Source organism: Megalops cyprinoides, chromosome 6 (genome assembly GCF_013368585.1).
Source record: "Megalops cyprinoides isolate fMegCyp1 chromosome 6, fMegCyp1.pri, whole genome shotgun sequence".
Taxonomy (NCBI): Eukaryota; Metazoa; Chordata; class Actinopteri; order Elopiformes; family Megalopidae; genus Megalops; species Megalops cyprinoides.
The window spans coordinates 4,512,974-4,539,429 of NC_050588.1; the positions used below are offsets into that span (position 1 = coordinate 4,512,974).

General features: G+C 40.9%; 2 protein-coding genes across 3 annotated transcripts; one reads left to right on the plus strand and one right to left on the minus strand.

Annotated features, from left to right (window-relative positions):
• Window positions 1–353: 353 nt before the first annotated feature.
• On the plus strand, window positions 354–11,552 carry tac3b (tachykinin precursor 3b). The gene is made up of 7 exons (XM_036530673.1): window positions 354–461; window positions 1,433–1,554; window positions 5,756–5,855; window positions 9,891–9,917; window positions 10,016–10,069; window positions 10,841–10,916; window positions 11,534–11,552. The coding sequence occupies exons 2-7, from the start codon at window positions 1,453–1,455 to the stop codon at window positions 11,550–11,552; spliced, it is 378 nt and encodes a 125-aa protein (XP_036386566.1). The 5' UTR covers window positions 354–461; window positions 1,433–1,452.
• Window positions 11,553–19,657: 8,105 nt separating this feature from the next.
• On the minus strand, window positions 19,658–25,684 carry c1galt1b (core 1 synthase, glycoprotein-N-acetylgalactosamine 3-beta-galactosyltransferase, 1b). 2 transcript variants are annotated; one of them, XM_036530940.1, is made up of 4 exons: window positions 25,374–25,684; window positions 23,386–23,653; window positions 20,889–21,553; window positions 19,658–20,258 (listed from the first exon to the last, which is right to left on the minus strand). In XM_036530940.1, exons 2-4 carry the CDS (start codon window positions 23,603–23,605, stop codon window positions 19,968–19,970), a joined length of 1,176 nt encoding a protein of 391 aa, XP_036386833.1. In that variant the 5' UTR covers window positions 23,606–23,653; window positions 25,374–25,684; the 3' UTR covers window positions 19,658–19,967. The 2 variants fall into 2 exon arrangements, with proteins under 2 accessions (XP_036386833.1, XP_036386832.1); XM_036530939.1 differs by having other exon boundaries at window positions 25,059–25,684.
• Window positions 25,685–26,456: the final 772 nt, after the last annotated feature.

Sequence of the window (26,456 nt, forward strand, 5' to 3'; positions counted from 1 at the left end):
CCAAGGTTTCCCTTGCAGCAAGAATATTTGCCATTTCGTCGTATTAAAATGCCCAACAATCCCTGTTAAAAGAGATTATAAGTGTGCAGGTTTTTGTTGCATTTACACTAGGTAACATTGTACATTACAGTCACAAATTACTTTCTTCCCGAGATGGATATGCGTATGGATTATGGCGAAGTATTCCATTCATCGCTGACTCGACGTGTACAACTTCAATATCGCGTCCCAGATGTGAAACCACACCTACATTCCCGCGCCTGATTGGTGTACGCAAACATTCTCCCATCATTTAACAGTCAGATGGCGAGCCCTTGCAGTGTGATCGAACTCCAAGAGGGGAACTGGCCACTGCGCATCGATTCCCTTTAAAGAAAAGCGCGTACCCACTTCCCTGCTCCAGCGCACATTCAGATTACCTTCCCGCCGCCAGCAAGAAGCAACATAACTAATATTTTCTGGTAAGTACATTTATTATTATTATTATTATTATTAGTAGTAGTAGTAGTAGTAGTAGTAGTACCAGTAGTAGTAGCAGCAATAGTAGTAGTAACAGAAGTATGTCCATGGTACGATCTTTCTGGGTAAATGCGCAGGTGAGTTGCTAATTTTATGTAAATTAAACTGTAAAAATTTACTTTGCTGTTGCGAAAGCCGGGAGGCTGGTGACGCCTTTGACACTTGCACACAAGCTTTAACGCGTTAAAGTTGGTTTAATTTAGATTAATTTTAAAATTTCGCTCTGTTCAGTTAGTTGCGCAAATTTTCATCTCTTGGCGCAGCACTTATCGAGCTGTAAAGACATGAATTGGGAGCACAGCGTAAAAGTGAGTGAGAAATTAGGCAATATGGTATTATACTGTCTGATGGGCATTAACTCCTGAGGGGGAGGTTACTTACACGGTTGCGTTAACACAGTTAACTCATATTACTCTTCCAGTCTCCCAAATGAGGCGTCGATCAGTATCCATAAAATTTTGCAAGTATAGTATATGACGGGCAGTTTCTTTGAACAATTCAGAAAACATCTATAAGATGTAAAGTGACAAACAATAATAATGGTATTAATGACTTCTTATGCGTTACATAAAGTCAAAGTTAACAAACGCTTATAGTGAACTGTCTTTACATCCGATATAGGTGACACTGAGCATGAACAGTGAACGGTATGGCTTCGGTTCAGCTGTATATGCCAAAATAGCACCTGAATCAAGCAAACCCATTTAACATATTGAGCAATTCAGAACAATAAGATAAGCGTGGGTGCCTATTGTAATTAGCTACATTGTTAACGTTAACATATTTGGCTGTTGTGTTTTTTTCCTGGTTATTTTTTATAAACTTAATTGATTGATAAAAAGGAGTCCTCAGACCTGTAGACACTGGTGATCCTCACGGTTCTCCCCTTTTGCCATGCCCTGAGCGCGTGCAGGTGCACTCCAGGAAGAAAGGATGAGAACCTGTTTGGTTTTGGCGATCTTGTCCTTCCTTGTGACTCTTCGATCGTGTCGGTCCAACTGCGAAGAGCTGGAGCCTCAGGATTCAGTTTCAGAGGTGAGAAGTTAACACCAGTACGAGCACAAGCCCTCAATATTATACTGCTTTGCAGGTTTACGTACTACACATTCCAATGAAGATGAAATCATTCGCTACGATTTCCTTTCCTCCTCAAAAGATGTATAAAACATGACAATAACAAACATTATGTTCAATTCAACCGTTAATTAGAGAGGCATGGAAACAAATTCAATCGACTTTTGAATATATAGCAATTATGGTTCATGAATTCAGCATTACAGTGATTCCCAATTAGTACGCCCAGGTGCTGTCCACCAGATATGCTTCAAAAGGAAAAGAGGACGAAAAAGATTAGGGCTTTTTATGGATTGCTGATTACTGTTGGGTATTGAATACACCATCAAAAATACGATTTTCCCAACATTTGACATAAGCAATAAATATTTCTTAATTAATGTAAATGTTTTGTTATTGACCAATCAAGTGTGCTGTCCCAACATAATGCATTTAATAAAAATAGCTAAATATACTCAATATTTATTATTTATCAACTGCTTGCATTTAGTAAATGTTTCATGAATTTAGCAACTATTTTGTAATTTTTTGTTATGTTAACTTTTTAAATTTTATTTTATGGAGTTTATTTGGCAGAGACAGAGCATTTTAGTCAACATTTTTGTAAATGTACCAGGATTAGTCAAAAAAGCTAGTCATCTGAAGTCCCTGGGCAGGTAGTTAAAGGCATTGTAAAGCCATTACAAGCAATAAAAAAACATGAAAATCTGGGAACATTAAATGATATTGGACATTGGACATTGGACATTGCCAGCCAATGCACATAAAATGACATGAAAGCACATGGGAAGCCACAGGACAGGAACAGCATATAATAAGCACCAGAACATATCAGACAGGGCAAACCTAACAGAACTGGTAAATGAAAAGCAAAAGCAAAAACAATTTTTGAAAAAAAAAAAGTCTCACCATTTAAATGTTTCATACATTTAATAAACAAATCAAATATTTTGCAAAAACACACACTTTCATCCAAAATAAATAAATAAATAAATAATTTGTGAAATAACATTAAAGCATTTACTTAATTATTAAAACAAAATATAATTTCTGAATCTAAAGTCACTGGGGGAAAAGTAACCTCAGGTACTTTAAAAGGTGATGAGACATTACTCGTTTCATTTTTAGTATATATAGTGCTCTAACTTATTGACAACCAAAATAAATGATCATAGAAAATACACTGTTCAATTTAGTTTGTGCGTAAAGCATGCTATGCATCATACATCTCATTTATTTTTAGTCACGTTTTCACGAGCACTACAGCAGATGTCCTCGTATTTGATACAGCATACTAAAATCTTGCATGATGAATTCACACCTGCCGTTGCTCATGTATAAGGCCATGAATACTGACAGGGTCTAAAAATACTACAGTTTTGGCTTCAAAATGTTCCCTGAAGTACATAATCACAAACTATCAATTAAACAATTTAATACACTGAAGGTCCTAACAATGTGTGTGACCAGTTGCAAATGAGATGAAAATCCATTCCTTGACTGATTAGTGAAATAGCAGCCATATTCTGACCCCACCCATTGCATCTTGCATAATGACCTCACATATACATCACAATGACTGTTGATGCCATGTCAGGTCTCAGCACTGCAAAGATACAAAAGACACAGCACTTGAAAATGGACTGTCGTAGTATGTCAGCTCCTTTGATTTGACAGTGAATTGTTACATTCATCCCCAATCAGTGCCCCAATATTTTTCCCAGTTAAATATCAATCTAGATGTCGTCCTTAGTTAGTAACATACGGTAGCCATAATCATTGGCTGGATTTTTACTGTCTCTCAGTACACACGGTGCCCTCCAGAGTTATTTAATAAAACAGAAAGCAAAAACATGATATATTGGATTACTTAGCCTGCCTAAAATGTTATACCTAAATCTTGCTGGCATTGCAAAGAGCAAAGTCATATTGTTCTCACATTATTGAATTTTCTCCCATAAAACATAAGGATTGTGTTTATTCATACCTCTGTAGAAATGTTAGTGTTTTGGAAATCTTATTCTGGCATGATTTACATTGACAAGGTACTTCCTGTAGCATTTGAAGACACCACCTAGCAGAATTTTTCTGTGTTCATCAGATTAAGTTTTCCACTGTGGATTGCTTTTCTTGAGGTTGAACCACACATAAGAAATTTATTTAAATAACATAACTGATTAATTTGGAGATGGTCAATTGCTTTATGCTCAGTTCATTAATTTTTTAGATCTGGATGCCTGCTTTTGCATCATTGTCATGCTTAAACTTCTTTGCAGAGGGAACCATGGTTTTGGCCAAAAATGCTTGCATGTATAGGAGTTCATGACTCTTTCTATCTTAACAAGGGCTGCAGGACTAGTAGAGGCAGAACATTTTTGTTGTTCGCAGAACAACCGCAAAACAATAAAAGACCTCCTGTCATAATTCGTCTCACATAGGTGTTTTCTCAAGATAGGCTTCATTTTCTTTACAGCAAACAAAACTCTGAAGAGCACGTCCAAGAAGCTCAATATTCATCTCAATTGATCATAAGAAATGTGTTATCAGACTTAGTTGTCAGATACAAATTTCCTAGTGTAGTGGTTTGCCTTCAGAGGAGGTTTTTGTTGTGCAACTCAATCATGAATATTGGCATGGAACGTAAGAAACCTGAAATGGCACTTTTTGACACACACTACCATCTTGAATAGGCTAGCTGGTTTTGCAGATCTCCAGCATTTGCCTTTGTATTTACAGTTACATTGTTAACTATTTTTCTCACATGCTGTGATGACACCATATACTTACATCCTTTTCCATTCCATTAGGGTTAACATTGTACCAGGAGCCTTCAATTTCTTAATAATGGCCACTAAAGGTCGATTCAACTTTTTGTCAATTATTGTATAGCCATCTCCCAACTTGTGGAGGTCAATGACCTTTTCTTTCAGTTTTCTCAGAGCTGTGTGAGCTTAACCATTCATGCTGCTCATGTATTTCTTCTGCGTGTTACCGCCTTTTATGCCTGAGAGAAACAGGCAGCCTTTGGATACCGCTATGTAGTTTCTGAAGCTTACATTACACTTCGAAAAGCAGATTGTTGGTTTGCGGGGTTTTATTGTAAATATTCTTTAAAGGTGTCAATGCAGTGAATGCTGTATGATTCTTGTGTTTCTGTAATAACATTCATTATTTGTGAAAAATATGAATTTCATATTTAATTTAATCAGGGATATGAATAAATATGAAGGGTACCATATCTTCCATTGCCTAGAAAATGGTGATTTGCCAATAAAGGGGTTTATCATGAACTTTTACACATTTTATTTATTTTCTTGGGGGAAATGTGAGAATGGTGGCGGTAAGTCATTGTACACTTCTGATGTACAGAAAGCCACATAACACTAGCTACAGTTATCTTATGAAGCCATTATGTCCAGTCATGAAACCATTCATTCATTCATTCATTCATTTTTTTTTTTCTGTGGAGTACCATATACTCCCTGACTGTGGTCATCTCATTAGATACTGCCCATTGAAATGTGTTCATAAAAGGTAACTTCACTGAGATAAAGTTGTATAAAAGGCAGAGTGTTGAGTATCTGCATGCACATTTTTGCTAAGTGGAGTCCATTGGAAAAGCTGAATAATGTTCAAACAGTGTTTCACGTTCAGCTCGATAGCTTAAAATATAATATATGATGGGGACTTTATGGAAGCTCATTTGTTTTGTTTGAAACTCAACACATTTAGTGATGAAACATTTTTAAAATATTATGAAAATAAAATAATATGAAATATTTACTAAATGTACAAAATGACATGCATTAAACATTTACTAAATCTTGCAGAATAATCAACACATTAGCCACATTATTTATTTTTGTCTTAATTATATACTTTTGGGATAGTTTTTAATAGTTTAAACAGATATTTAAAATATTTAACCCTTTATGGAAAAGTGCCATAAATGTGGTTAAATGTAGAGTAAATAGTTATATTTATGTAAATGTTGGAAAATTTCAAGTTGAAATAAAGTAATACTTTTTTGTAACTTGTGATTTTCCAGAGTGAAAACAGAAAGAACGTTGAACTGACCACCAACAGCAACTTTTGTCTCCAGATTTCATGGTAAAGCCCTCAAAAGACTGTAACCAGATTAGTTTCTTCACTCCATTTGCAGGAAAGCCTGAACATCGACAGCCTTCCCCGTGATTTCCTGAAGAGGTACAATGACATTGATTACGACAGTTTTGTGGGCCTTATGGGCAGAAGAAGTGCTGGTGAGTCCATGAATATATCTGCCTTGGTGTGGAAGTGTAACGTGTGGCTACTTGTAATACTCTTGGCACTGCCTTGATGGTGGTGTGGGATACCTGTGTCCATAAGTGTACAATACCAGTCTTACTCTGTGTGAGACAGGAAATATCCATGTACTGCGTGAGGAGCCTGGTACTCTTAGGCACATGACTCTTAAGGCTTTTAATGGAGCTGGGCTTCCCCTTATGAAGCATGGAAGGAATCAGAGCTTAGCAAATAATACAGATATGGATTCCTCCATCTGAGAAGCTGTGAGACCTGGGGGAAATGCAACAGATGCTGGATAAAATCAAAGAAAAGTCCTATAAAAGTTCTTGAATGCACGACACTAAACAAAAGTCAGTGAGGTCTGATTCTGACTTGCTAAGCACACTGTTAAATCTTTTTTACATGTTGTTCATTTAAATGTATTCTTACATTTGATCTGCTCATGTCTAACACAAAAATGGGTGGTTTATACTGGGAGTATTGCTAACTTTCAGTATTAAATCATAGCCTGAGTGGCTAAGTGACATGGCATTTCCATTGCAAAGACAGCACACAGTGGCCATTTCACAACACTAGGAGATGCTGTCCCTTTAATTGTAATCTTACTTGAAAGAAAAGCTTTCCTGTTAAAAGGAAGTTGGTCTTTGGAATATGCTGGCCAAGCTTAACACAGCCAACTAGGATATGCTTACCACATCCTCCAATAGTCTTCTAAAAGAGCGTGTGGCTAGGATCAAAAGTGCATTGATGTTAACAGTATGTGGTTGAGTGGTTGAGATTTGCATGCAGATCGTGCATAGCTCATCAAAAAAGCACCCAAATTGCCTTACATGAACAGAAGTCAAGTCAAAATGGATCCAACAGAGAGTGTGAGGGAGCAATTCTATCAGACTGACAGATGAAGTTACCATACTCATCATCACTGGTTATCATAGTACTGATATGTTTCTTATAATGACTCCACGCAGACTATACATTTAAACAAAGGCCAGTAGCTTATATTGGGCTTAAAGTGACTCTAAGACAATGGGCTGTTTCTGCATTTATGTTACATCATATGTCATGGAAATTGATAAATAACATTTTTCAAAGACAACTGCCTGTCAGTCCCAGCCCCTCCTCTACCCCCACCCTCACCCCCTCTGATACATTTATCCAATTTTAATAAATGAGAGGAGATGCTAAAGCTTGGTTCAAAGTTAGCTCAAAAAACACTGCTCTGGCTTCACTTAGGAACAGTTTTTTTGTTTGTTTATGCAAGTAATGGCTGATTCATGCTTCTGGCGGTGAGTGTGTCCATAACTGTCACATGAATGAAATGACATAATTGCACCCAATGGCACAGTGGGTCACGCTGCCTGTCACGCACCTCCTGGATGTCATGACAATGCAAAAGGCTATGGAGATGAAAGGAAGATCAGTACATTTGATGATTGCTTGATAATACATGTTGTCACCACTGGAGCACAAATTGCCCAACAGGAACAATGGGTTGGAGCTACCCGTTTTGGCAGTCAGTATATGCAAGCCAGGTACTGCCCTGGGAAAACGCAATAAGCATGAAGGGTCTTAGCTGACGCAGGCCGGTGCCATGTCAGAGTACGCATTTGTGCTTGCATCCAAATTTGAAGCATAAAGCAGCCTTAACAGCAAAGTAAATTTATGAAAAGAGGCATAATCCTCTACTGGCACACAACCTGCGTTAGAAGTCATGGCTGCCTCTCCATAGCTGCAGCACATGACTCACGGGGCATCAGGTGGCTGCTGCTGCTAACGCAATTGAAGGTGCTAATCAGTCCCTCCATTTGGGAGAGCAGGCTCTCAGGGACATGATGGCTGCTCCTTATTTACCACTACGGTTCTGCCTTTGCCTTTCTAAGACCACATTTTGCTGTGTGTCTCACATTGTCTCAGCATTATCACTACAGAAACAGCAGGCTTACCCCTGTCCTTACGACGATCATGAGCCCCTAGCACTGTGGTTTACGTTCCCTCTAAATGAGGAAGTTAATTCCTTTTTCTGAAAGAAACTATAATGTCACAAAGCCATACAACTTGTTATCCTGGATGTAGTCTTTTTCTAGAACAAATAGGGCGTTAATGAGCATTTGTATCATCAATCTCTAATAGCAACCTCACTACATCAGACCAGACAGACTTACAAGAGACAGTTTGGTAGAGATAGCGCTCTGAGAATAGTAATGGTCAGTAATGGCACAAGCAATCCTCTCTCATTTTGGCTCATTAGGACTGGATGCTACTAGTCTGACATAGAGATTTCTGTTGTATGATCCCATCAAGGCCAAAAAACTCTTTCAAATTCTGTCCTATTGTTTTGCTGTGAGAGAAGCACTTTTCCTTCCTTTCAGAAGTCTTAATACTACAATGAATGAGTCTTGTAGAGCATTGTGCTGTAATAAATAACCAAGTCAAAGTCTATTTACAAATGCTATAGCAACCAAATATTAAAATGACACTATTAACAAAAAGTTTTAAAAATTGGTCTGTAACAAATATTTAATGTTTTGTTGTAGTATAAAATATTTCTACCTATGGCTACATGGCTAGCAATAATAGGTTATTTTTTCTGTTAATCAAGACAGTTTTCATTCCGCTATTTCCTCTCAAAAAATCCAGTGGCTTTGACAATCACAGGGGTTTACAAAGAACAAGTCAAGTGCATCACTATTTTTTCCCTAAATATCGTTCCACATATCAGTCAAGACCTAATTTACACACATCAGACACAATATTTCTGCCTTTTGTAAATATTTTCTCTTGGTACAGCTTGCTGTGTGTTTCAGCATTCAATAGTTACTTGCCAGCAGAGCTGGGTTCAGTTCCATTACAGTTTAATTCACAAATTGAAAATCATCTTCCTTTGTAATTTTTTTCAATTCATGAATTGAATTTCAGTTAGTTCCCTGAACTGACAGGATTAAAATAGAAGTTACCCCAACTCTGAATCCCAGTAACTCATTTTTTTATATTGCTGTGTTTGTACAGCAAATGTTTGAAAAAAGAAATAATAAATTCTCTCACTACCCAAAAGCCAAACCAATATGTGGGGCTATGAGAAAGGAATGTCTTAAATTCCATTAATTTCACAGAGATGAACACATCCCAGTTCATCTCTTGGGGGGCATCTGTGGGGTTATGTTATACTACTCTCTCAAAAAGAAAAAATGTTGTCATTACCGGACCTAGTGTTAGTGAAGTGAAGGAGGTGAGTTACAATGTCTATACTGACCATCTGCACTGGGTTGTTGCAGGACGTGTCACCCTGACTATGAACAGCACCAACAGATGTCAATCCAATCTGACAAAATGAGAAAACAACGGATTCAAAAAGCTGTCAGTTAAAAAACGGATAAAGAAACAACTTCCACTTAAACATTTAATTTATGGCAGCAGTGTATGTGCCCCAACCAATTACAATTCACATGTATGGGAGCTCCTGAGTAGTGCAGTGCGTAAGGGGCTCGCTTTGAGCGCAAGCAGAGCTCTATGGCTCAGGTCTGAGCCCAGCTGTGTCATCAGACAACAGTGCCCACTCTCAGGCACCAGGTACCTGTGAGTTGCCCAGATGATGTCATCGGAAGAGCAGCACAATGACAATCTTGTGAAACTTCAAGTCTCACAATGTTGAAACCTGACTACATTTTATGTTAAGCATCCCATGGGTGCTTGTGAACTTTTAGACAGAACAAGTGATGTGCTATCCATTGGAAAACATTGCTATGACCTGCTAATCATGGTGATAAGAGTTATATAAAGAAAAAGAGAGGGAAAGAATGAAGGCAAAAACATAACATAATATAATATAATATAATATATTTATCTGAACAAAACATTTGAACGTTTGAAAGTCTAAAAAACAGGAGCACTAAGGAATTCTTACTTGAAAGCAAAATTATGCATTTCAAACAGGATCTCTTTTTTCACTGTCCTTTGTAAGAATGCATATTGATTAAATAATAAGACACTAAACACTAATCTTTTTCTTTCAGGTACAAATAATTTACCTCCACTTAAAAGTAAGATAATCTCCTTTTCTTCCTCTTTGTTCACCGTATATTCAAGAAAAATGTATTTAAGCATTTACACAAACACATTGAGCTCTTATCTTTTGCAGGAGATATGGATGATATCTTTGTGGGGCTGATGGGCCGAAGGAGTTCAGAATCCAGTGAGTGACACCCCTGGTGCATGTGTGAAGTTAAAGTATGAGTTTACTGAGTCCAAGGCTCTCAATCTGTGCTATTTTCAAGTGCTTAGTGGAAAAGGGCCTATTTTTTTTCTAAATTACCACAGAGCCAAAGACTAACTGTTATTGTCAGAGCCAGTGTTAATATTTCTGAAAAGGATTTCTTGATGCTGGAAATAATAAGATGTTTGTTCATTCATACTGTATTGCTACGTGGCTCATCAAGGTTTTCCATTATTGAATAGCGATCCTCCTAAACTTGAGAGCCAAGCTTAAAGAAAGGTGTTTTTGTGCCCCCCTATGGTGAGTTTCTGCAAATACAGGCATAAAATGTGGTTCAGTGTTAGTAGCAGGAGAAGGCAATCTTGGCCCATTGAAGCTTCCGTTTTGTTACGTCTGAACCTTCAGTTGCATATTGATATTAATTATCAGGCTAAATTAAGGTAGGGGCCATGTGCTGCCTTCCCAGAGACCTCAATCTGATGGATTTCAGGCTGTCTGAGAACAGGGGTGCCCCTCCTTTGATTTATGGACTATCTGTGACATGCCTGCATCCTGTAACAGATTGGTAAAATAATGGGTTCTCAGCTATCACTTGAGTCTGCACCTAAAAAACAGGTATAACTTTAGTCTTCTCTGTGTTGCGTAAAGGCCCCCCATGTGGCAGTGGAGGTGCTCAGCTGCCATTGCTGGGAGAAGGTGCTCAGGCTCCCAGGGCCTCTGTTCAAACAGGTTTTGTGTCTGGGCTTACAGGCCACCTGCGTCCCTGGAGAAAGGAGGACTACCCACAGATGAAAGGAAGCATTTTCTTCAACAAGAATAAACTGAGGTGAGTCAGATTTTAAACCTAGAGGAAACACAGGGTGGGGGTTAGTGGGGTAAGGGAAAGGGGGTGGTAATTAGGGCCACATTAGGATACATGAATAGTCTCCCAAGTTGGCCTGCAGGACTGGCCCTGCAACATACACTTCTCTACCTCATACAAAGCATACTAATGGGCAAAGAAGGTAGTGTAGCGCCAAAGTCGGGATCCTAGCCTAATGCTAATGTATAATTACCCACAGATACTTTGTGGTAGGCTAAAAGGAGAGAAACTCTTGTTTGAAACCTTCCATTAAAGTACTGGCAGCAGTTTTAAAGACAGCATTACTTTGTGGCTAGCTTCCATCGTGCGGAACAATTAAAAGCAAACCCCTGCAGCTTCTCATGGCAAAGTTTTACTGTAGACTGAAAGGTAGTGTGGCAATTTTATTACCAACAAACGCAATGCCAAAATCAATTTATAGCCATTTTCTCAATATTTTTACATAAGAGGTATTTGCCAGAATCACCTTGTACATCCCAGTGAACACTTGCTGAGGGACAAGTAGCACTGATTGTCAGTTCAGGTTTTGGGTAAGTTGTGCTGTCTCTGTGCTAACTAAAGTGTGTATTATTGTGTTGCAGGTTTCGGCGTGGTGCATAGGCCTGGCCGCATGTCTCAAGCTCACCTGAATGTACACTCCTTTTTGTCCAATCAGATCTTACTCTGCTCAAAGAAAGAGCTGAACCCTTATATATCCCTTCCTGTTCTTGCGGAGATCTTTATCGAGTGAAAAGCTGGAAAGGTGAAAACCTGGAATTTAAGAGTAAAAAGAGGATAATCATAATGAGAAATTTAAAATGCTACAATCTCACGCATCGCGCCCGTGTCATCGCAGTGTTTTGTGCTCCAATGTGTTCCTATTATCTGAAACAACACACTGTTGGACGATAGTTACAGGTCCAGGTTTCACCATAATGAGCACATCCCCCGCTGTCTAAAGTGCCAGATCTCCACAGCGTGTATGTCCAACAGATTGCTTTTGAAGGGGTGCAGAGTTTCTTCAAAAGTGTATTTTTGGGAAATAAAAATATTACTTGTCTTGTGTTTGGCATTTACTGTCACAGAGGAGATGAGAAGCATTGGGACATTTGGTCAATTTTAGTGGGCGGTTTAACAGGGGAAGGCTGCATCTCAAACTGCAAAGTGAAAAAGCAATAACCAATGGGGGATCCTTCACAACCAAACTTTATAGTGCAATTTTTAACCTCATTAGGTAGATCAGCACATTTGGGAGATCAATGGCAGTTTCAGTCAGTGTGCTCACTTTTCAGCAGGTTAAATTTTAAACTTGAAGGAACACCTGCACCTGCTAAATGAAAAGTCTTTCGTAGCCTAGCTGTAAAGATATTGGGACTTTGCACTGGTGTGGTTCCTTATGTGCAAGTCTAGCCAATCATAAGTGAGTATTTCAGTCATAAGGAGTAATATAACCGATTAGTCAGGACCACAGTGTTAAATAACCCCACCACACCTGCCCTTGGCAGGAAAAACACAATAAAACACAAAATTAATGAGAAAAAGATGCCATACTGGTAACCTAAAGATAAAATTTAAAATATCCTAATGTTTTTAGAAGAGTAAACAACTGTTAACAAATGGTTTATTGCAGGGGTGTGAGAGCTTTACAGTGCCATAATTAAGACCACAGCAAAGTGACATGAAGAAACAAGCTGTACTATAACAGCATGGCTATGGGTAGGAAAATGCACACTGCAGGAAGGAGGGTTTTAACTCTAACGGGGTGATCTGGATTTCAGTACTGAGAGAGTCTCTGATGTTCACAGATGATGAGGCTGGTTTTTCCATTTTTTCACTGTCTGAGAAATGGCCACAAAAAAAGCCAGCTCATTAAAAATGACCATGTTCATAAGAGGAGGTGCCTCCTCATGTTGCGTAATTCTGTCAGTGTTCTATAAACATTTCAGCATCAGCACGGTCATTGTCACACGTTCCATAAATGAAAACTAAAGTGCCATAAGGAAGCACTCGGTACTCAGTCCCTCAATGAGCAGAGCTGGTCTGTTTTGGTGTTAAGTGCAGAGGAAAGGAAGTTGTTAGACAGGATATGAGGGAAAAACCTTTATCGACAGAGACGTATTAGCTACGAGCATGTCCGCAAGCATCAAACATATCAAAACGAAGCCATTTGCTAAGCTGAGAATAAGCATCCATTTTCTGTGCATGGGCAGAATTCTGCAGAATGAATCCATCAATGCACTGACTGTGGGTACTGAACAAATGCACTCTTGATGACCAGGGCTGCATCACATAAAACCTCCACTGTGATGGCGCTTCCAGTCTCTATAAATCAGTTTGCCCACAGCGCTCTAGAGCATGAAACACACTCATAAATCAGTGAGCTCTGTTATGGGTCGTACTGCAATATTTCACCTGTGTGATATATTAGGAGTGGCCAGATATATTTCATTAACAATACCGATGTCAATCTAATGTCGAAGCTTCACATTTTATTACATACACAAAATAAACATAAAATATAGTACAATATTTCATATTCAACTATGAAACAAATGACAGTTCTCATTGTTGATACCTCATATAACAAACTCACTTTTGCCCATATGCAGTGTTAAATAAAAGGCAAAGCTCACTGATGGAAAGTTTGATTAATTTTCTTTTCCCAATCTAAAAAGTCAGAATCAAAGATAAGCAGAGTACACAAGATTCTGTATTTAAGGGATATGAAATAACCTTATGAATATACTCAGCTCTTCATCAGAGGTTCTAAGGTCTTTTTCTGTGGTAATGTTTGCGTCTGTGGGCCATAAGGTGACTGTACATGTCCTGTTTATTTGCCTGTACAAATAGTTCTCTACTGTAGACATCCTTAAACTAACTTTGTTTGGATTGGATGTACTTACATGCCATTCCCAGAATTGTCTGCATTTACCTATTTAGGAGGTGAAAGCAGCTGCATATGGGTGGGTGAGGCACACCTGTTGGCTGACTTATTGGCTGGTGAGGGTCTGCCTGGCTGTTTTCAAACCCACAGATGTTCGCTTTCAGGTAAAACTCCATCTGTTCCTGCCAGTGCTCCTGTAGTCCAGCTGGTGGTTAGAGTATGCATGGTAACAATCTCTTTTTCTGCATGTTTTCCACTGCAGCCAAGGACAAAACCCTCAAGGTCAGACATGTTGCACCCAAAAACACTGAACTACCCACACAAAACATTCAAAACCTTATTACGCATACAGGAAAACAAAAGTCCATCACCTCTGACCCAGAAAACACAAAACACCACTGTTATCTCAAAATAACCTCTGGTCATAGGTATGAGTGTCTTCACTACAAGACTGCAGGCTTTCTGGGTCAAGTGGCCTCAGGTTGCAGAGCAGAGTGATGTAGCAGAGTGATGAAGGGATTAGCTGCCCCCTTTCACTGCCAGAAGGCTTACACAAGCATTTTTTAAATGAATGTAAGCCATTACCTGGACCCAGTGCATTGATATCTGGGAGGTGAGGTGTGGAAGAATTTGGATAAACTGTGGACCAGCTGAGCAGCAGCACTCTGGATAGCCTGCAGAGGGATTGCACATGAAGAGAGACCAATGAGGAGGGAGTTGCAGTAGTCTGAGCAGCAGAGGACCGGGGTCTGGACCATCTGTTAGGTTGAGTAAGTGGTGAGAAAGTGGCAGATTCTTCAGATTCTGTAGAGGAAGAATCTGCAGGCCCTACTGACCAACACTAAGTGTGTCATGAATGTTAGTCCACTGTCAAGTATCGCCCTCAGGCTCTTAGCAGTGTGGGAGGCTGGAGATGCAGTTTTTCCAGAGTGATGGGGAGCTCCTGGAAGAGAGAAGACTTGGATATGGAGACACTCAGTTTTGGCTAATCTGAACCTCAGCTAATGATCAGTCACTGATGATGAGACATCATACGTGGTGACACAAGAGTGTCAGACAAGAGAAAAGAACAGCTGGGGATTGTCAGCATAGCAATGACACTAGAAACCATGGGAGGATATAACGGAGCCATATGATCCTGTGAGCAGTGAGAACAGGAGGGGGCCAAGCACAGAGCCCTGGTGGAGTCCTCCTGGAAGGCCAGTGGAGTCGATACAGCCCTCCTCCAGGCCACCTATGGGGCTTAATTGTGCAAGGTGCCTTCCAAAACCAGGTGAGTACAAGATAACACAATCAAGATACATTTGGTGGTAATCATTTCCCTCATCTAGGCATTATTGCTTCCATCTCTGGAAGGTAGGAGGCGTGTTTCAAAGCCCAAACAGCATACACAAAAACAGGTGGAAGTGCAGGAGAGTGGGAAGGTATTATATAATATAATATTCCATGGGCTTAAAATTGAACAGCCAGAGTCAACTTGTTAAGTTTCAAGTAGATAACCTGGCAACTTTCTTAAAAGTGGTGAGGGAACATTAGTCATTATTTGCATGTGTAGGGCGTTTATCATTGAGACCTGATTTCTTTGGTCTGTTAGCTATATCCATTCATTGACAACACTCTGTTCCACACAAGGAAGTAGCATGTGTAGCTGCAGAAAGGCTGGTCATACCTTTATCTGTGTGCAGGAGAGGAATCTGCAGATGGTGAAAGTAACACATTAATACTGTGCAGTGTTTTATTAAAATACACTGGATTTGTACAAAGAGGCTTAGTGGATGATCATAAAATTGATTTAAACCCCCCCCCCCCCCCCCCCCAGTTTTGGATCTGTGTACTAAGTTCAATGTAACCTGTGTTAACCTGTGGTTTTAACCTGTGGTGTGGTTGGGCTATATTGTGGTTTAAATGATATGACTGCTTAGCATAGCACAGGATACGTCTGCTTTTTGCTACAACTACACATTAGCAGTGATACTGCAGGAACAATGAGCTGGGAAAATGCTTGTTTCACTTTTTCCCTCTTCCCTAACTTGACGTGACCCACAGGGAAGACCCAATTGATGTGATTTGATTACTAAAATTCCATTAGTAAGACAGCCAGTTATTCATATTTATAGCTTTCAGGTCCTGAATGAGCAGGCCTAGTGGAACATTATATTACAAGGACACCAAATTCAGAGTGTACACGAAGCCTCCAGTTAAGGAGATGATAGTATCAAAAGCACAATCACACACATACAAACACATTCCTTGAGATGTACTTCCTGCTCTTGCTGTTAATGCAATAAAAATGCAGTAAATCCCCATGTCGGCTTGGATGAAGGCACTTCCTGTCAAAGTTCGAGCAGGTTCTGAGCACTCTCCAGTGCAACCTTTGGAACTGTGCCATAACCGACAGAGCAAAACAACCTGCATGAAGCTGTGGAGGAATCCAACAGGGCATGACTGAAAGCGCCATTTATCCTGTCTGAAATTCCTCCTTAATGGCACAGCCCTGAGATGTCTAACCGTGACTGGAATATCAGTGACTTGAATAACAAAAACATTTTCCAGTTTTATTAATTTTATTGTTTTTAAAAAGCAAAAAATGAATACAGCTATAAATTCAAAAGATTGGAAGTAATTCAGCTTAATTTGCTTGCTTAATTTGAATATAAATGTGAATATCTTCATGCAAATATTTTATAGATTTTACACAACACGCTGCAGAGCTCCTGTTAACACAGAAAATCTACACCATGTTTTCTAATAAATTTATGTATGCAGATACAGTTCATAAAATTTAAATATACATATATATGTACATTATATAAATTTAAATATATATATATATGTACATATATATATATTTAGTTTGGATGGCTTTATATGCACTGTCTTGTTAAAACTTGAAAATTAAATTGGTTTTAACAACATATATAGGTAAAAATATGGTATCCATTTACATGAATGTGTTCTCTTGATTTAATGTTTGTTAAGGGGGGGGGGGGGGGGGGGTTGAGTGTCAGATTACCTTAGCACACCTAGAAGTACAAAGAATCATTGCTTCCAGACAGCAGTTTTAGATGGTGCCTCTTTAGCCTAGCATATTTCTACTATGAACACAATGGTGGCTGCAATGTTAAGTAAAATACGTCTTTATTCAGTCCAGTGACAACTTCTTGATTGCAGTTAACAGACATGAACTGTAGCACAGACATCCACCATCACCATGAAAAATGCAAAATTCAGTGCAATATTCCTGTTCTGACACATGCTGACAAAAAATAGTAGAAGAACAGGATTATTGTAAAAATTTGCAGAATCCTTCAGAATGATTTAGTAGGTAAGAAGACAGTTTTGTACTGATTATGATAAATGTAGCTCATTTGTTAAAAACAAAACTACAATCAAAAACAGTTTCCAGGAGCAAGCTGGTTTTTCCAGGTGCAATGAGCCCAGTTCACTGACAGGCTGGACACAGTACCAAAAAATGTACATATAACAATAGCACTTGTACTGTATAAAATACAAAAGAATAAAAAGGTACCAAATGTATCTGAGAGTATAAATAATTCCAATTACAGTTGATTCCTTTTAAAAAGAAAAAAGCGCCCACACATACGTAGATTTGGTTTAAAATATGAGGTATAGCAGCAAAGAGATGATGAACTATTCAGATGTATTTTAGCATGACTGCTATCATATTTTGCAATACATTTTCCAACACACTGGCTGAGTCCCACACATGTACATTCTGGAATGGTCCCAGACCGAGAGTTAAGGCATTCAAATCAAACAGGCCGGAGTGACGGGAGGGTTGAGTTTATTTAAATAAAGCAACAGTGTATTAAGACAACTGCAGTTTACTGGAGGGGAGTGAACAAGGCATCTACCACAGGGGCACAGAATGGCAGCACTATGATACTGGCTACAGCCATTTTGCCTTTATCTCTCAACAGCCACACAGCACAGATTCACATCCAATAGCATTCATTAATGAATGATTACCAGCAGGCATCACATGGGGATGGATGGCTTTCATGAAACCCGACAACTTGCCTCAAAAGGCAATTCACTGATAGTAACAAAAAGAGATAAAATAACAGCAGGGGCTCCCGAGCAGCTCAGCGGCCTAAACCCAAACCCAAACTCAAGCCCTAACCCAAGCTTTACGGCCTAGGTTCATCCCCAGCCATGTCATCAGCCCACAGCTGCAGAACTAACTGGTTTTGTTCCACTGGGGATATAGGGGTGGGTCGGCCAGGGTTTGTCCATTTCACACCAGTGACCCCCGCTGGTAAATCAGGCACCCACTGTCTGCATGTATAAAGTGTCTTCCTCTGTCTTATGCCTATGCTAGCTCAGCGTGTGGACCCTGGTTTTAAAAGGACCGGAGCAAAGTAGAACATGTGTTTGTCTACGCTCTCCCAGACTGTTCGTGGTGGGTGCCAGTCTAATGACATAATTGGCATTCCAAATTGGCAGAAAGAGGGAAAAAATCATTGGCCATTCCAAATTTTTTATATATATGCAGAAAAATACAGTGAACAGACCAAGTATTATGTAAAAATCAGTATATTTGCTAAACTCTGTTGGTTCAGTATGTTTGCATTTTCTGTTGGTTGTCTGTGGTTAAGTTTACAACTATGCCCTTGTCTTCTATAGTTATGAAATTTATCCATAGTATTGTCCACACAGACATGTTCATTGTGCAGTTTAATACTGAACTTTTTTTTAGGTGCAGTTACATATCACTATAGGTATGTATATGTGTCTATTCACTATTCAGTGTCTGTGGTGCCACTTAGGGTTTGTGTGTGTGTGGGAGTGAGAGAAAGAGAGAGATTCATATGTATATCTGACAACCCTGAATTCCAACTCAGAGAGAGAATAATTAATTGTATTAAACCTCGCATGTAGCACAGCAAGCCAGGTTGCTGGTTTGTTGCAGTAAAAACATTTTTCAGTCACGTTTTAGCACATTAACAAGCCAAACACTTGCACCAAAAAGTCATTGGTTAATGATGGCCTTAAAGGAAATCTGATATGGTGATACTGCTCTGAGAGATGTTTGTTAGGTAGGCACTGAGCTGGGCAGTATGAAGCCAGGTAACACTGGTGATCTGTGTGATCACTGTTTGAACACCATGATAAAAGGTGATGCTGCTCCCATTATCAAGCTCATTATCAGGTTCCATGTGGCTAAAATGTTATGTTAGTAAAATGCAAGTATGAGGTTCTAAAGGATGTTGTTCATTAGTTGGGCTTCTCACATATCGCTTCTATTAAGTACCTACGGTACTGACAGCTAAAATCAGAACCTCTTACCTGCTCCTCATTTCCCTTGTTTGCATTTGCTTCGGCCTAAGCAGTGTTTCTGAGTTTGAGAACTCGGTGTGCATACCTGACAACACAAGGTCTACTGCAAAACACATGACCACAAGAAAACTGACACCTGCTTCAAGTTTCAACTGCCGCTTCCTCTCTACCCATTTCATGTCACCAAGCGTCTGCTCATCCGCTACATGACATCAGCGTGTTAAAGAGCTGCTCAGTCAGTGACCCTGCTCAGTTTCCTATGAAATCCCTCTGGATTGCACCCACTGCACCTGCAGCAGAACTGCTTTTTTTTTTGTGGGACCAAAAACAAGGCCACAAATAAAACTTTCATCTTACTTCATCAATTTCAAAATGCATGCTTTTTTAAAAATAAAATCATTTCTAAGATATAACATTCAAACCATGAAAAGTGTACAAATATTTAAGACTTACTTAAAGGCCACCCACAATCCCTGTAAGGCTTGAAATAACAAGTTGTGTTAATCAAGTATGAACTTGTGCATGGGGTGGGGGGGGGGGGGGGCATCTTTTTAGAAAATACATCCACCCTGCAGAATATCCCAGATGAGAAACTTGTGCGGATTCAATGACATTTAATACGTTAACTTAAAGGCGTTAAACACTCTCGCTGCAGAGTTCCGCTGCAGCTCACCAAACAACGCCAGGTTGCGTCTCAGGTTAGTCATCACCAGCTCGCCCTTTTCTGCTTCGGCAACCTCTGGAGCAGACACACACGTCCCCTTTCCCGCACCCTGCCCGGGGAGCAGTCTGTGTAAGGACCATCATCATCATTATCATAGGAAAAAGAGTACTTCAGCAAACACAATAGGCTATTGTTGCTTTTCCTGTAGGACCACATTCCCGCTTCTCGCTGGCTTCTTCACGCCGGCCGCTGCAGCCGCGGCCGCTTCCTGCTTCTCCTCAGTCCTGCCTGTATCTGGCATCTTTTCCTGTGATGCATCAGTCTTGCCCGGGCCACTGAGTGCTCTGGGGGGCAGGGGCTGGTAACGGTGCTTGTACCCATAGGCCCGCAGGTGGTAGGTGTAGTACTCCAGTAGGTACATCACGTCCGGGCTCACGTAGTGGAAGGAGATGGCCAGATCGGAGCAGCACTGGGGGCCCTGTGGGACAGAGCACAGGGGAGGGACATTACAGCGAGGCCAGCCGCCATCAGAATGACCTTGATGATGGCACCAGCAACAACCGAGAGGCAAGGCTTCAGGCGCCCCCAAAATGTATGGAGCTGTCACATGCTATCGGCTACTCTTGTTATTGGTCTGATGACGCCTCAGTCTCCCATCACTAGAAACCAGTAAAAGTTGCAACCTTTTAAGCAGACAGAAACTGAATTGCTTTATTTCCTCTTTCACAAAGTATCTGGGGTTCATATTTGCTTTACCCAACACATGTGAAGATGACAAATTCAAAATGATTAATCTGTTCACAGGTTTTAATTTGGTACAACATTTCTCCATTTCCACAAGGTACTGAAACCCAAAAAGGTTCTAACTCTCAGCACTGTACAAGCGTACAGTATGCTCCACCTACCCTTAAACTGGAACATGGCATACCTCCCATCCCAATGTCACTAGCTCAGATCCATCTCCTATCCCTCAAGGAATGAGAATCTATAAGCCTACTCTCGCAAACCAAACAGAGCAGGGCTCCCTGCTACAGTACACTGCTACACAATCTCATTGCTGCACCTGCAGCACCACCATCCCAATATAATGTAAATGTAACCAACTTGCCTGCACGATGGGGTAGTGGCAGTAATTCCAGTACCAGAAGCTCTTTGGAAACTCGCGGGTCAGGTGCTGCTCAGGCCCGAAGGGGTGGAAGGTCTCTCGGGCCAGGGTGTCCCGCGAGTCCCCAGGCTTTACCCCGATCTTCTCCATGCACTGCCCCAGGGCCAGGTCCTCCACCGGGGAGGTGTGCGTGCACGCCTGGGTGCGGAAGGCCTCCACGAACCGCCGCAGTGCCTCCTTGCTGAGCACGTATCCCGCCCCGCCGCTCATGTAGCCCTGCCGGACGTAGGGCTTGAAGCGCTTGCCGAAGTAGACAGGCTCCTCAGCTGTGTGGTTGGCCAGCACCCAGCGGAGGTTCTCCAGCACCACAAAGGTGTCGTCGTCCGCCTTGAGGAACCAGTCGGCCTCGTCGCCGTGGTGCTCCAGGGCGTACTGGAAAGCGCGGATGGTCTTCCAGTACAGCTGGTCGCGGCCCTCCTTGGTGCCGAGGCCCACGGTGGGGAAGTCCGGGTCGTCCACCGAGCTCATGAACAGCGCCACATTGCAGTGCCGCGTCCAGGTGGCCTTCACGTGCCGCGCCTTGCTCTGCAGGTTCTTGGGGCCGGTCATGACCCAGCACAGGACTCGCACCTTCTCGTACAGCTCGTCTGCCACGCGGCTGTCCTGCCCTGCAGGGACGCAAACAGCCGGCGTTAAAGCTCACCCTGCCCTGGAGTGATGACACACTGCTCCACTAACTCCTTAAAAGTGCATGCCAGCTTATTCTTGTGTGCGCACACACAAGAAAGCCCTATTGATTTATTTCCATGACAAAGACAGAGATTACATCTGGAGATCTTTTTTTTCCCTTTTCCTTTTTTCGCGCAGTCCTGGTTTTTTTTTTGGAATTGGGAGTTGGACATTACACTCATCTCACTGAGAACGCCACTGTTCTCTCACAGGAGCGATGGGGTGCAGCAAATTCAGTCCTTAGACACACACGCGCGCCACCTACACCCATTTTTCCACACTGCACAAGTGGCCCAGTGCACTACAGTGAGCTAAGTGCTAGTTAGGGGAGGTGTCAGCTTCACTGACGTCATTCCAGCAACCTGCAGGTGCCCAGTGAGTCACAGGGTGCCTGTGAGTGGTGAGACCAGAAACGCTGGCCAACCTACCCAACCCTAACCCCAGAGGAATGAGGCCAACCCTTTCTGCTGACATGGGCTCCTGGGCATCATTTCCTGATGGCACTGCTGGGAGCAAACCTAAACCACAGAGCTCAGTGTGTGCTCAAAATGAATGCCTCAACAAGCGAGCTACCTGGGAGTCCCTAAAGATGAGATTCTGATAGACGTGATCTAAACAGGAGAGAGGCACATGAAAGCTCAATTCCTCTTTCATATGCAGGAATTTCCCTATCAATGCGATATGCGATAGCAGCAACAGCTAAACAGGTTCTGCCACGAGCCTCGGGTTTCAGACCACAATACCTGTTCAGATCTCATTATGCACAGCCGACCACCCTAAACTAAAACGCCTACCAAACCAGACAAATCAGGCTCAAAGTTGTAAAAAAACAAGGGTTTTGACGACCTACAGGAAGGACATTTCTTCATGAGAAAGTCTGAATTTTTCTGAATGCAGGGTCATCCTGTTCATCTCCCAATATGGAAAAAAAAACAAAACATAAAATGACAGGAGGTGGACAGAGGCTGGACTTGTAAAATGTTTTACAACAATGTTCAATAAAGTACCTCTGGCAGTCATTGTCAGAAAATCTACAAAATTTGTTCTGCGTGTTCTTCAGACTACTGAAGATATTCACTTACCAAAAAAGGTTTATATTTAAAATTTTTTGAATAGTCATGGTCCACATATCCTGAGACTTGAAAATCCAAACAGAGTTTACATTTTCTTTTAGTAAGTGACAATATGCAACAGTGAATATGTATACCACAATAACAAGGTTGTGAAAGACAACATCAATGCTGAATTATACATATAAATAACCCATTTTTGTGGAAGTAGGACAAAACCTTGGCAAATAAGGGCAAGAGACTGAAAAGCTACTTCATTTGGTTAGATTTTCTTCTTTAAATATTTTAATGGGATGTGATTTCTATGTGTAAAAATAATCAAATTATGCACTTCTAAGAGACACTTATGCATCAAAATACTAAATCCCCAAAGAATTAATCTAAAATGGGCACCACAGTGTTTGACAGTGAGCCACCGTTAAGGGTTTTGCTTATAAAAGCAGGGGTGTGTCAGTGCTACATTGGTCAAGTAAAGCTTATTTATATGACTCCAGCTAACCATGAGCTGGTTCAAACCAGATTTAATCCTGTGAAAGATAAACACTGAAGCTTCCCCGTGTACTTCTCATTAATAAATGACACAAAATGTGTTGAAGTCATCATTGTCCCTTTGTTGTAAGTACAACAATCACAGCAAAAAGTATTTTCAATGTATTCGCATTTTGACGGTTTCACGATATCAGACAGACTGATTTGAGTACCTGTGACGTGATTGTGATGATGCAGTTGGATGTGTGCATCGGTTTTCCAGGTGTTGCCCTCGGCATCCAGTCTAGCCTTAAGTCCTGCGACGCTCCCTGGGCTGTTGGGTCGGCGGCTGAAACCCCTCTCAAACCACGTCTGCCTCAGGAAAATATACAGCGTACTGGTGCCCAACAGGAAGCCCAGGTAGAAAGCAAACCTGGAGCTGATGGGTTTCATAGTGATCCTCACTGTTTCTCTCTTAACCTTTTCACTACCTCTCCACGCCTGTAACAAAAGGGGTTTGGACAGGGTAAAACAAGGTATACATCACTTTTCTAAAACTGTTTGTCTTCCGCAGCCCCGATGCCCTCTGAAAAACATGCGGTTCATTGACAGCGTAACTGTTGTTAGCTGTTTGTGTGCAAGACCAATATATATTTATATATTTTAATAATTTTTGATAATTGTACTGTAAATTGTCATGATATATGATACATCTATGTATATCTAAGGACTGGAAAGTGTAACGAAACAAGACTTTCCTGTCTGGAGCGCTCCTGGATGCCACCTTAACCTCTCTCGTGTCCCGCGTATTTTAAAGCTCTCGATTGTTGACATAGCCAAGCCTCAAATTACTCGCCAGTCATGTTTGCCCCCTCTTTAATATTTAACTGATCTAGTTGGTTTGTATTTTAAAATAAACGTCTTGTGTTTTCCCTAGAGGTAATATGTTAAGTGTGTTCAGGGCCTGTGTTTATCGCTTCACTTTCTGGACAATTTTAAGATTTCAGTGCTATCACTCCGCCAGTTGCTGGCAACTATTTAAAGTTATTTAATCCTTAAAATATCGGGAACCCCGCCGATCGCTACATGTATCGTAGCTAACAGTTAAAGGACCGAACACATTTGGACAAACTATTTTGACAAAATTTACGTGACCAGTAACCGTTCGGAAGTGATGGAAAGAGTACAGTATATATCCGCATGAAAAGGTAGGTTTTTTAGCTCGCTTTATAATCCAGCCGACTAAGAGTTAACGTAATTTAACGTTGGATTATTTTCACCCGAGGGTCTGGCGAAAACGCTTTGCAGCTGAATTGAATCGCCCCGGCCTATACCAGTCCTCAGTCGTGGCATGGTAATGTTAGCCAATTTGTAAATCAAGAACAGCATATAGTCTCCTGACAAACTTAATATAGCACACCAAATGTGAAAACACGGTGGACAGGTAAACAAGAAACTCAGATCATAAACGTAACAAAAGTTTATGTTAAAAGTTTACTTTAGAGTAACGTTAGCTATCTAATTGGCGATAATCTAAATCAACAGCAAGGGTCAGGATCTGGCGTTAGCTTCCCTGCTAACTTAACAAGCAGAATAAATCGGAGATGTGTTTTGACCCTTTTGCTAACTTGGTAGAAGGATGATTTAGCTTACCTTAGCTAACCTGTAAGAAAGTAAACATGTTCCAGCGAAAATGCTAGTCTAGCTAGAGCGTTTCCCACGGCACGTTAGGTTTCTTATAGCTGACGCTAACTGACAAGCTAGTTGGTTCTAGTACCCATCTAATCAAACTGGCTAGCAAGCTAAACTGGCTAACGTCGCTCTTCGAAAGTAATTCTCAGTAGCTGGGCCACGTAATTCGTGCTATATAGCTAGCAAGACATTTTCATTTTTGTGACACACTCACCTCTGTATAGCGGCATTGTAGAAACGGTTCAGTGTCACTTCGTCTCTCGACAATGTAGTTTATGTTAGCCTCGTTAGCTAACGTTAGATTTCTGTGACTCGGAAACCATGTTTCATTCGTGTCTGAAATGACAAAGTTGCCTTTGCTGGCGAAATCCGCATCCGTTCATTATTCAGTCTCCTTAACATTAGCGAGATCTTCTGAACAGTATATATGTTCCCCTTTCATTGCCCCTGGCGAGGCAGTGTAGCTATGCAACTTAGCTAGTTAGTTTACATAAAAACAATCAAACGAAGCCGGCTGACTAGAACTTACTACTGGAACCTCAGATGGTCTCAGTGCCGGTCTGTGTCGCCCACTAACGTAACAGTAATGTTGGCAAGCAAGTCAAGTCGTTCGGGTTTCCTTGTATGAACGCAGCAATTACGCCCACTTCAGAGGGTGTGGTGAAAAATATGCCCGCACTGCAACATCACCCTATTACCCCCACATCCCAGAGGCATTACATTGGGGGAGGTAGGGGCTTGTCGCTCAGTCATTCCCCAGCCCAGCTAATGTCAATGCCTACCGCCCGAGTCCTCTAATAGTCTATAGAACTACGAACGCCTCTTTCCTTTGCGCAACTATGCGTGCACAGCACACTAGAGCAAAAGTACATTTTTGCACTAATATTGGAGTGGATTCGCTATACAGAGCGTTTCCAATACAAATAAGGTCTTTATACAATCACAAATATCCCACACCCTATACACACACACACACACCCCTGCATTTTTGTCAACTTCAGTGGTCACGTCCCTTGAAAAGACCATTATGTATGCCCAAGCCATGGTGTGTATCCATATGTATTCACGTCACAGATATAATTTCCAACAGTGATGCTCATTTAGTTGTACTTCCAGTACAATGAATCGACTTTGCACAAGGAAAACCCCATTTGTTTTGCATGTGTTCAAATGACAGAAGTATCTCACCCATTCAAGGCTTTCTACAGCGCTGCCCATGTAATGAGGCATCAATAAAGAACACAACTTACAAAATGATTCAATTTGTTTTAATAACCCATGGCCCCACAATGGACAACTGTGCTTACAGAAATCTCAACACCCACCTAACCCTCCCAGGGCAAGCAAAATTATGTACAGTATTTAAGGAACTACAATTATTCACAAAGTTTACACAAAAAGCCCTTTGTCGCCTATCTGATGAGACTTCAAAAACTACAAACATAAAAAGAATTTTTGAATTTAACAATTTCACATGAATTTAAGATTAAGCCAAATACATTATTGTAGAAACTGTTTTCAGCAAAAACTGACAAGTGTTCACACTGTTGATGCTTGAGATGTGATTGTTAAAGGCAGACATTGGGGGGGGGGGGGGGGGGGGGGGACTCCA

Excerpts from the sequence above, each read along its gene's own strand:
- tac3b (XM_036530673.1), top strand. The coding sequence starts at position 1,453 with ATGAGAACCTGTTTGGTTTTGGCGATCTTGTCCTTCCTTGTGACTCTT. Across the intron at positions 5,856-9,890 it reads TATGGGCAGAAGAAGTGCTG|GTACAAATAATTTACCTCCA; the intron begins GTGAGTCCATGA and ends TTTTTCTTTCAG. Across the intron at positions 9,918-10,015 it reads TAATTTACCTCCACTTAAAA|GAGATATGGATGATATCTTT; the intron begins GTAAGATAATCT and ends TATCTTTTGCAG.
- c1galt1b (XM_036530940.1), bottom strand. The coding sequence starts at position 23,605 with ATGAAACCCATCAGCTCCAGGTTTGCTTTCTACCTGGGCTTCCTGTTG. Across the intron at positions 21,554-23,385 it reads TCATCACAATCACGTCACAG|GGCAGGACAGCCGCGTGGCA; the intron begins GTACTCAAATCA and ends GCGTCCCTGCAG. Across the intron at positions 20,259-20,888 it reads GCCACTACCCCATCGTGCAG|GGCCCCCAGTGCTGCTCCGA; the intron begins GCAAGTTGGTTA and ends TCTGTCCCACAG.